Genomic DNA, 12080 nt, shown 5'->3' on the forward strand with positions numbered 1-12080 from the left:
CCCCAATGAGTAGTGCCCCAGGAGGTTTGTTTTCAGAGTGGTGGAGAAAGGTGGCAGGGCCTTTGATGAGCTTTCAGCAATACCGCTGTGTGGGACTTACTGGTTGTAATAGGAGGTGTTCTTCGGCCCCAACCACCCTCAGCATCCAAGGGGACTTCATCCCTCAACAAGCAGTGTGCAAGAAAGCGCCTTTGCAGAGAGGTTGAGAAAGGGGGCAGGGCCTCTGATGAGCTCTCAGCAATCCTACTTGTTGTAACAGGAGGTGTTCTCGGCCCCCAACTACCCTCAGCAGCCAAGTGGACTTCATCCCCAAACAAGAAGTGCGCCAGGAGGTGCGTTTTCAGACTGGTTGAGGAACCGGGCGGGACCTCTGACGAACTCTCAGCAATACTGCTGTGTGGGCCTTACTGGTTGCAACAGGAGTGTTTCTTGGCCCGCAACGACCCTCAGCAGGCAGGTGGACTTCATCCCTCAGTCAGTGGAGCACCAGAAGGTGTGTTTGCAGACTGGTTGAGAAAGGGGGCAGGGCCTCCGTGGAGCCCTTAGTAATTCAGCTATGTGGGACATACTTGTGGTACCAAGAGGGGTTCTTGTCCCCCACCGAACCTTAGCATACAAGGAGACTTCATCCCCAACCAGTAGTGTGCCAGGAGTTGCGTTTGCAGAGAGGTGGAGAAAGATGACAGGGCCTTTGATGAGCTCTCAGCAATACCTCTGTGTGGGACTTACTGGTTGTAACAGGAGGTGTTCTTGGCCCCAACGACCCATCAGCAGCCAAGGGGACTTCATCTCCCAACCAGTAGTGCATCAGGAGGCACATTTGCTCTTGGCAATCCAGCTGTGTGGGACATACTGATGTTAATAGGAGGGGTTCTTGTCCCCCACGGACCCCCACCAGTCAACGGGACTTCATCCTCAAACCAGTAGTGTGCCAGGAGGCAAGTTTGCAGAGTGGTGGTGAAAGGGGGCGGGGTCTCTGACGAGCTCTCAGCAATAGTGCTCTGTGGAGGAACAACGTCCCTAGATATCTATATTTATTTTTCCTTTGATAGCTCAAAAACTACTGAACGTATTTACACCAAATCACAAAAAGCACGCTTTCTGGATCTAAAACTAGCTATCTGCCAAATTTGGTGTAATTCGGGTGAGCAGTTTGGGCTATACTCGTGTTCAAAATCCCTATGTGAAAATGTATCGGGAAAACATGTTTAGGTGCCCCCCCTTTTTCTTGGCACTCGTTTGACTAACCCTAAAATTTAAAGTCAGCAACAAACCGAATGTTGTGTTAGTTTTGAAAATGTCATTATGATTCATCAAATGGTACCAAATTAGTCTGCAAAATAAAAATTGCTTTTCATCTGCAAACTAGTTCCTAACTATAACTACCTACTAGCGACCACCAGTAGATAGGTAGGTAGGTAGGTATGCAGATAGATAGATAGATAGATAGATAGATAGATAGATAGATAGATAGATAGATAGATAGATAGATAGATAGATAGATAGAAAGATAGATAGATATATATTACTTTAAGAACCACAAAAAGGTAAATGACAATAGTTGTTAATTTATAATTTAATATCCATGAAGAACTATGAGATCACAAAGAGAGCTACCCAAATGTCATCGTGAACAGTGGTTCCTAATCTTTTGACTGCTGTGGACCCCCAGTTATTCATTAGTGGAAACCGGGGACTCCCACTGAAACATTATTGGAATCTGGGCACCCCTATTGAGCCATGTTTGGAACTCAGGGACTCAGGGCCTAAGCACTTTCGATAATTTGAACTGTAAAACAATACACAAAAAAACATGGAAACAAGTATTAATCAAATACACAAATTATGCAATATTTTATTTAACTCACAAACAAATATAAACAAAATTAAAATTTTAGTTTGAATGGGAAGTTTGCAGCTTATCTAAATTCAACTGAGGCCACGCATAGTCCAATCTACAGTCTGTTTGATGCACTTGCACTGTTCCCCCGAGTCATTATAAGGACAACAGCTGAATTTGTAGCCTCAAATATCAAATTCCTTCACATTTACAGAATGTTTTCAAATGTTTAATTTCCGTTTGTTTCTTTATTTATAAACACTGCATTAATCTGCTAATTGATTTAATTTTCTAAGCACCCCTGAGTGTGAGCCATGGAAAGCCCTTAGCGGCATCAGCAGCCGACATAAATAATAAGTGATGAGGCTGGTGGAGCGGTTGCAGGGGGAGCGCAAGGCAGAGCGCAGGGGGAAAAAACACTTCCCTGGTGCTGCCGACGGCCCTGCGCTCCTCTGCTTCCTGGTCCTTGCAGTCCCTGAGACAGCATGAAAGACTCCCAATGCAATCCACGCACTTCTCTCATGCTATTACCAAGCGGGGATTGGCCTGAGCAGGATGGTTTGCTGCTCACTCAGGCACAGGGGCCTAGAACGGCTGGCCAAACAGACATGCATATTTAAGGGCACACTCCACTCTCCACCACCCTCGTGTGGCCAAGCCCGCCTGTCCCTGCACTCGCTTGCTCAGCCAGCAGCAGAAAAATAAAACAATATGAAATATTGTTTAGTTTTTTTGCTGATGGCTCTGAGCCACTGGGGCGACGCTCCTCCACCATTGTGGAGGAGCCACCCCTGTTTAGTGGTCCTCAGACCACAGGTTAAGAACCATTGATCTAGACTTTGTCCTATAGGGGTGGAAACGTCATGATGCATCAATGTGTAATCTTGTAATAATGCTTTGGAAACGGACCAACTTTCATCACTTTAAAAATAAACTGTAAGACCCTTATATTCTAATATGTCCTTTGGTCTTGGAAGCTAGTCAGCACAGTACCTCGAAACTATATGTATGTGTATATATATATATATATATATATATATATATATATATATATATATATATATGTATACCAGTGCTATAAAAATGCTACAGCTCTAAGTGTCATGTTATCTGCCACACACCTTTCTAAAGCGAATATATAAGTTCTACTCAAAATCCTCTGCTGGATTTCTACACTAATTTTGTTGCTGTCAAACATGGTGTGGATTCAGCGCCTAGCTGACATTAGTACGGGAGGTGTATTGTTGTACCGCTTTCAGTCCTTGTTGGATGGTGAGTCCAGCGCCTCATGCTTCCTCCTTTCTGGTCAGACAAGTTGAAGTTTCTGTATGGAAGCCAAAGCGCTCCTCCTTTTCACCAGTAGTCTTTAACATCTATGGTCAACTCCTATGTGACCTGAATAGGTGTTCGGCTGCAGGGCTCTATCCCACGCTGTTTATAGCCAGCAGATTTTCATTAGGTTGGATAACAAGGCTCGCAAAGCTGCACTGAGAAGTAATTAATAATTGGTGGCCATTTATCGACGGACGGCCACAACATACTGAAGCTCAACTACAAAAAAATGGAGATATGTGTAATTGGTAATCACTTACAATGAATGAGTAGCGTAATGTGTCCTTTGTGGATGGGGATACCTGCAACCCCACAGCTAAAGAAAAGCCTTTGGAAGGTTTGTTATATCAGGAGGCTTCTCAAAAGACTCAAGCTAATGCTGTGACCACATCCTGCTTCCCTTTGTTGCACCTTCTTAGAAACATATTTCCTTGTTGGGCAGAAGCTCAGCAGCCTCCATTGTCATGGATCGCATTAGCTCCAGAGTTCATTACTGTAACAGCATATAGCATGGTCTATCCAATTAGCGGATGGCTATCCTAGAACCCTCATTCGGGACAGCCCCTAATCTCTACAGGTTCAACCACGCCTCTGGGGCTCTGAAAAAATTGTGGATCTGAAAGCCGAACTGAAGGTGAACTTCAAGGGCCTGTGTCTGGCCCACAGATCTTCTCATGACCTTCTAAGCCCAGATCTGATTAACATCCTCTGCTCTTACACTCCAGCGTACTCCCTGCAAACTGATAAAATGTTCCCACTTTTCACTCTAAGAAGCAAGAAACTGAGTTTTATAAAAATAAAAAAAAAATTGGGGGACTTATCACCGAGGCTAGCCACAGCTTGCGACCTGAACTCAGAAAATGTAAATATAATTTCGAATTTAGGAAGATCCTCCAGACTTTTCTTTTTTCTTTATGTGTCTTTATGGGCTACTTGATCTGTTCGACTTCTTCCCGCCCTCCTGGTACTGCATTCTAATGCACAACCACCGCGTATCCTACCTGGAATCTGAGTTCTTTGTAAATAAGCTAATATTAATAATACTACTAATTGGGGTTAATGTATGTTGTAACGGATAGTACAAGTCCCAGACGAGTTCAGTGCCCATATTGAGGCAAGGAACCAGAGGCCAATTGCCATTACAAGGGCCTGGACCTCAGATGTGAGTTGCAATATCTTGATTAAACTGCATCACTACTCCCGTGCAAAAGGTGATTACAAGCACGCCAAGAGATCATTTTCTTATTACAAGCATGTTCAGATGTGCATCGGAATGTACGTGTAATAATAAAATAATCTACACCACACCCAAAAGAAAACCTACACATATATTATTATATTATTGTTAATATTATCATCATTAAATGTGAATGCATTTCGTTTTTGATACGTTAAGATCTATTTGCATTTCTGCTGCAGTCATAGTGACTTCTGAGCTCTTCATACTGAGAATTTTGCTTTCATTAATTCTACCCCCAGCTTTTACCGTAATGGCAAAATTATAAGTAGGCTAGCTATGGCTATTAAATTAATTGGAACGTTTTTTATAAATGCAAATTACAAGTACCCTACAAATATATTAACTTAGTGTTTTACATAGCAAATTACATCGCATGCAACAAGTGGGTTGCTTTAAGTACAAAGAGTTTGTACAGTATGTTCCTTTTATAATGAGTAAGGTTAGAGGTGATGGCGAAAATCTAAAGGTGATTGCCTTTTAATTGGTGTCAGTGGGAAAGTCATTCACACAACGACTCTGCCTCAACATAGTAATCCTGTGGCTTATGTTATTGTAGAGTCTAATTAAATTCCCCGTCTATGGCAGATCGCCCCTGCTCAGTGTGAGGACAGGCTGTGTATAAGATGGCTCTTATGAGGCAAGTACGATGCCATTACCAGGTCGAATTAGAGATATTGCATGAGGTCATGTAAACAGGATAGCGTGATAACACGAATACACTTTTTTTCAGATTGCAGAAGTTTTTTGGGGTGTCTGACCTCAAACGGGTAAGATAATTATTAGATATTATAACCAGAGTACAATAAATGTACTTAACATAACAGAACATTAGAAGCACACGTTTCCCTGATTTAAAAAAAAAAACATGTCAATTTAGTCAGATGTCCTTTTCCCACCTGGTGTGCCAATTTGGACTCTCTAGGAATGAGCAGGAATTTGTGTCTGTATAAATAGAACATAGTGCTTCGCTGGACTCCAATGGACTGTTATAGAAAGTAAAATATATTTGAGAAGAATTCCTTAAATTGATTGTAAAGGAGTGTTCCCCTAAAAAGGATATGTGGTTCCATTAAGAAATGTAATTAATTAGGATGTCTCCTCCGATAATTGTCCAATTGTGTGTCTTATCCAACAGATGTTCACATAGCAGGATTATTCAGACAGATGTTCTGCCAAATACTTCCCTGACAATGGCAGTGAAGGAAAAATTAGCAGCCTAGGGCTGGTTCCCTGAGGCCAATGGTATTGGCTGCCTGCTTGTGGATGGCCCGCCCACTTACCATCCGCTGCCCTCTCTGAGTCCTGGTGCAGAGAGCAGGTGAGGAGTAATATACCGTGCCGCTGCTCAGTGGACAGCAGCAGAACCTCATTTAAAAATTGTGTTAAGGTGCATAGCTCAGAGAACCATAAGAGGGCTGATATAGCCCTGATACAGGAGGCACATCTTCTATTCAGAGAGGTTGACAAGTTAGAAAGAGACTGGATGGCAAAGGGCAGTGAGTGGTTGTTGCTCTGGCCCAGACACTACCAGCCAAGCACAGACAGTCCATTATTCAAGGCAATGCAGGGAGACACGTATTGTATGTAAGTCCTCCCACACTGGAAGGGGCAGCTAGCTATTTTTGAAAGACTGCAGGCAAAGACTACCCCTAAAAAACAGCAAGGCCTCATTCCTGGCACAACAATCTAGTCTATTTACCAAATTAAAAAAGACGTGAACTATGGATGGAAGGATGAGAATAATATGTTATCCGTGACCCTATCACAGACGAGGCATGATCTCTGGATAAGTGTAACGCTGCTGACAGAGCATTCATACATGAGGTCATGAGTGACCATTGCTTGGTACACATTTGGAATCTAACACATCCGGCAGATAAAAATTATTTTTACTACTCACAAGTTGATAGGTCATCATTCCAGATAGATTACTGCCTAGTAAAAGGATCCTTGGTCGATGGCCTCCCATGGGTCTGATCCTGATCTAAGGTGCTTTATTCAGACTTCTAATGCATCCACATCTTTAGCAAGCCTTAGTTGTTGTAGTAGTTGGTAACTTTGCAAATCTGATAATGGTCATTTGAAAAGTTCCTCTTGGCCATCTCTGGGCAAAAAACTCTCCATGTTTTGAAATCTTCATTCCAAGTTGGTGAGGTGGAGGGGAAACTTACACAAACATGAATTGCCGTTTTAACGAGCACATTTTTAATGGAATTCCAATATCTTATTTTCTCACTTGTAGCTAAGGTCTAAATATGAAATAAATTTCAGAGGCTAGTGAGGGTAAAGTAGTTAATTACAAATGTTACTTCCACCATGTGGTTTTAACCTTAGCTTGCTTCCTGGTGAGAAAATTAGTTCTACCACAAGGAATACTGTGAGCATGAGCAATTTGTCTTAACAAGGAAACATAATTACTCTCCAATTAAGGTCAAGGAGCTAGGCTTCAGGCTTTGCAATGACATTGCATTAAGATTTTTGAATGTAATTTCTTTCAAGCTGATGAGTATGGATTTGTTCTTCCTTTACCTGGGAGAGCAATGGAATCCTCTGAAACTTTTGTATGTCTTTCCTTGATGTTCCATGGAGATTACATTGTAATAGTGTAGATGGACTAGAACTAGTATTCTTGTGTATTTGATGTGGATGTCAGTTTGTAGCAATGAGAGGGCCACCTAACCATCATGAATATGTAGCTGTTGTGTAGGAAATTGGGTTGTTGGTTGACTGGGGTGTGAGTCCTAGTCAAGCAGCAACCCCAATCCTTGTCAGAGTAAGGCACAAGCCAACCCCAAATTACACTGTGCTCACCTCCTTGTAGCTTGGCACAGAGCAGTCAGACGTAGCTTTTAGGAGATGAGTAAAGTATTTGTGCAACACTTCAAACAGTATTAAAGGGAAAACACTATGCTAAAAATGGATTACACAGCGAGTTAGAAAAATAGATCTTTTCTTAATAAATAAAACAAGACAGAAACAACAGAAATGCAATAAGAACTGAAGATATGCAATCTTAAAGATTTTAGTGAACAATGGCACCAAAAAACACAAAGTGCCAACTGTGGATATCTGGATGGAGTATGATTTGGCTACAGGGACTCAGTTAGGCCTGCTGAACAAAGTACCTTAAATCCTGGTTAGCGGAGCACTGTGTGGATGCGTGTTGAAGATACGTCACACAAGTGCAGCGATGCATTGGTTCTGAGATGCAGCAAGGCTGATATGCAAGGCCCTGCACCATTGTTGAGGATCCCATTGACTTGGCTTGTGATGCAAAATCTGGCGTCTAAATGCAGTGTGCAATTGGGGTAATGTGACGGTTCAGAAGAGCTGTGAGGCTGCAATAGGGAGTCCAGTATTGTCATTGAGGCTGCGGTCATCAAGGGATGCAAGGGCTGGTGCCAAGGATGCATCACACACTGGTGTTTCTAAATGGCTGTGGTGGTGATGTAGGTCTTTAAGACAGGTCCAATCCACGCAGCAGCAGTGATTTGTCGGCTCTGCTTGGGTTTGCGCCACACAGCAGAGGAGATATGTTGGTTCCACTGGATCCAAAGAGGCTGGCAGACCACCTTAAAACCACTATCAATTGTTCAGGACAGGGGTGTTACCACTTGGCAGGGCAGACTCACAGACAGCAGAGTCCAGGGGCAGATGCAAGGTTGTTGGTAGCTGATATATGCCTGAGACTTCGGATAAGGCTAACCAACCCTCAAATGTACTCTGGGTTCAAGAGATGCAGGTCCAGTCCTTCCCACTCAGGCAATACGGCAGCAGGTCAGCACAGCAGGGCAGCAGTCCCTCAGAGAAGCAGTCCAGCAGAGTGGTAGTCCTTTCAGAAGCACAGCAGTCCTCCTTCCTGGCAGAGTATCCACAGGTCCACAAGTTTACTGAAGTGATGATGCCTGAAGTCTAGTACTTAAATCCACTTGTGCCTTTGAAGTGCGGAGAAGCTTCTAGAGGCATGGCGATGAAGTGCACAGGTACCCTGCCTTCCTGGCCCTGGCTCCAGAGTAACTACAGGGGGCATGTAGCTCTTTGTGTGGAGACATGACACATTCTATTCAAGTGTAAGTAGGGTCAGGTTCAGTGCCTTCTTCCCATCCTGCCAGTCATTGTGTGTGGCTGTCTAGGAGGAATATACAAAGCCCAACTGTCAACTACACCCAGTCATGTGACCCACAGCCAGCCTGTAGGCACCAATTGGTAAAGGTAACAAAACATTCTAAAGTGGCATTTCCAAAATTGTAATTTCAAATCAAACTGCACATGAGTTAGAAGTTTTTCACTACCAGGACATGTAAACCTCAAAGGTACATGTCCAACATTTTCAATAACACCGCACCCTGCCCTTTGGGCTGTTTAGGGCCTACCTTAGAGGTTACTCATAAGCATTAAAAATGAAGGTTTGTGTCTGGCAAATGGCTTATTTTGCCTGAAACATGTTTAAAGCGCTACTTAAGTGGATGGCCCACTTGTAGCACTGAATTTACATGCCCTGGACACAGAGTGCCTTTAAGGATGCTGTCATCTGCTGATTGCATGAAATATATGAATTAACCACACAAGATGCATTACTTCCCTCAAGGGGCTGGGGCTGCTTTCATCAAAGCTTGTTAAAAGCAGGTGTCGTGTCTAACATTTGCCCTGTCTGTAGAGACTGAGCTTAGTTTTATCCAGACACTGTTATTCTCTTTTATGCAACGTATTATGGTGGTCATTCTGACCCTGGCGGTCTTTGACCGCCAGGGCGGAGGACCGCGGGAGCACCGCCGACAGGCCGGCGGTGCTCCAATGGGGATTCCGACCGCGGCGGTAAAGCCGCGGTCGGACCGGCACCACTGGCGGGGTCCCGCCAGTGTACCGCGGCCCCATTGAATCCTCCGCGGCGGCGCAGCTTGCTGCACCGCCGCGGGGATTCCGACCCCCCCTACCGCCATCCAGATCCCGGCGGTCGGACCGCCGAGATCCGGATGGCGGTAGGGGGGGTCGCGGGGCCCCTGGGGGCCCCTGCAGTGCCCATGCCACTGGCATGGGCATTGCAGGGGCCCCCGTAAGAGGGCCCCTACATGTATTTCACTGTCTGCTGCGTAGACAGTGAAATACGCGACGGGTGCAACTGCACCCGTCGCACAGCTTCCACTCCGCTGGCTCGATTCCGAGCCGGCTTCATCGTGGAAGCCTCTTTCCCGCTGGGCTGGCTGGCGGTCTGAAGGCGACCGCCCGCCAGCCCAGCGGGAAAGTCAGAATTACCGCCGCGGTCTTTCGACCGCGGAACGGTAACCTGACGGCGGGACTTTGGCGGGCGGCCTCCGCCGCCCGCCAAGGTCAGAATGAGGGCCTATGTGTTTTGAGCATTCAGTTTTTTTTTCCAGTGCCTTAGATTATTCTCCAACGATAGGTAAATCTGAGTGTCTTCAGTGTTAGGGGTGAATGAGAAAAGTTTTGTAAATCTCAAAATGTGATACAGAATTCAAGTGCTTTCCTCATTTGCAATCCATACCACAGGGGTTTGCACAAACCTTGTAAGGAGAGAGAATTCTGAGGTGCTCTACCATGCATCTTTCAGGACCGCATAATTTGGCTTGAGCTGGAAGGCATAGGGAGCTCCAATCAGTCACAATGATTGTGAACAGGGATACATTCAGCATGCGCAATGGTGGTCAAGTGAATTAGCTAGAACACCCTGGACTCATTTCGAACCTGAGGATTGACCTCCAGTTCACCAGGTCAGCCTTCAATATGCAGATACTACCAGATGTGAACAGATTGTATTTTTTGTTGCAGTCTGTATGATTTGTGATTGGAATGATCATTATTGTGATCACTGGGATTTTAAGACCAATGTTCCCATACCCAGAAGAATAAAGATGTTGGGTGAGGTCGGTGTGGTGTGGTTGGTAGAAATAATCCTTTTTGGCTGTGAAATACGACCTTTCTTTGGATTATGAGGAACATATAAGAGTGATGTGTGGAATGCTTGAATACATTTCAGCCACTGGTAATTACCCTGGGTGCATTGCAATCCACCGTTTCTTTCCCACCTCATACAGAAACCAGTCACATGCAAATCAGGCGTGGCCCTGCTCAAATGGGAACAGTCCAGCCCGAACTGCTAGGTCAGGCCCCTTCTGAACGGGAACACATCACATTTTTGAATATTTGCCCGAACAATGGAAGTATTCTGTACTATAAGCTTCTCTAAACATTATGATGAATAGTCCTAAAGCAACAAATTACGAACATCTGTGATTATTGCTAATCTCTGAGAGACGTCTTTCTTGATATAAAAAAATCATATTTGAAGTATAACTGCATTTCTGATAATATTGTGATGATGTGCTTAGAATTCATTAAACCAATGCTATAAATAATTTGAATTTGTCAGTGATTTTTTTCTCCTACCTTAATTCGAAATTCAAAAACATTTATTTACACTGAGGGTGGGTGTGGGCAACTGATGGGAGATTAATTATCTACTTCACATTACAATGGATGATTTTATTTCTAATGACCTGCCATGAACATTGTATCATGTTAGCTTCATTTTTCTCAAGCTTCATTTAAGCTTCATTTACAAAAATAGCATTTCAACATCATCACACAAATTCATGATCAGGGAAAGGGCAATATTGGTCGTTGATTGCGAGATGTCTTTGATATATAAAATTAATCTAGATTTAGATTCTGGCACAATAATTCTATTTCGCTTAGAACTAAAATATTAAAATGGGCACTATTTCCATACCAATAGTTTGTGCTTGTGCCCTGATTGTGAGGGATGCAATGAAATGTAAAGAAGGGCAGAGATAGTGAACCCTGCGCACTGCAGAGAGTGTGTTACTATGTATCTTCCCTTCTTTACTGCAGCAGGGTGTGTAACATTCAATGTGAAGTTTCTCTGTACTCCATTAGCATTGTGCTACTATATTTTATTTTAAATATTAAAGATGTTTACCCATTGAGGTGACATAGAAACTGGATATAAACCTTAAAATTCAAATTAAAGTACAGTATAGGTTCAAAAAGCAGTTGTTAATATATTTACATTTAAATCTTGCATACAAAATGCCTTACCTTCTCTCCTTTTTCACCTCTAGGTCCTGCTTCTCCCTGTGTACCTTCTTCTCCCTAAAATGTAATCGACAGCAAACATATGTGTTAAATGTAGCGCAACCATGGCTACTCTGCCTCTGCGTTTTTCTGCAACAGATCAGAAAACACATCTCAGGTAATGCATTTCCAATGGGGAATTGGCTTATCGATTGGCACGGATCAATTTTCATAAATGCTCTAGATAAATTACTCAGGTTTAGGCAATAATCTCTTAGTGCTACGTGCTTAAACAGACTATTCAATACAGGAAAACTAATTCTCTTGTCTCGGTCCTGCATCACTAACAATCACCAACAGGAGGAACTCTAGAATGTCGCTTTGTTTGATGACATGGCGTAGACTCCTGCATGCCCCTTGTTCAGTGTTCTGGTGCATGGAACATTGCCTGTGTGTAGAAAGTCCCCTTTTAATGATTCCACTAGTATCTGTTGAAAGGGTCAGGGAAGGGCTAGAGGCTAAGCTGGAAACATTAATAACTTCTGGTGGGGTTTAGTGTTACCTAAGTATAAGGATCTTACATGCAATCTGTAACTACATATAAACCCACTTTAT

The 12080-nt window shown here is 43.5% G+C and overlaps 1 protein-coding gene across 1 annotated transcript in view; it reads right to left on the bottom strand.

The window, feature by feature from the left end:
- The window catches only part of COL22A1 (collagen type XXII alpha 1 chain), a 900581-nt gene that overhangs the window by 413152 nt on the left and 475349 nt on the right, over window positions 1-12080 (bottom strand). The window contains exon 13 of the mRNA XM_069220797.1: window positions 11490-11543. Within this exon, the coding sequence (XP_069076898.1) occupies window positions 11490-11543 (54 nt within the window). The remainder of the gene's footprint in view (window positions 1-11489; window positions 11544-12080) is intronic.

Source organism: Pleurodeles waltl, chromosome 2_2 (genome assembly GCF_031143425.1).
Source record: "Pleurodeles waltl isolate 20211129_DDA chromosome 2_2, aPleWal1.hap1.20221129, whole genome shotgun sequence".
In the NCBI taxonomy this organism is placed as follows: Eukaryota; Metazoa; Chordata; class Amphibia; order Caudata; family Salamandridae; genus Pleurodeles; species Pleurodeles waltl.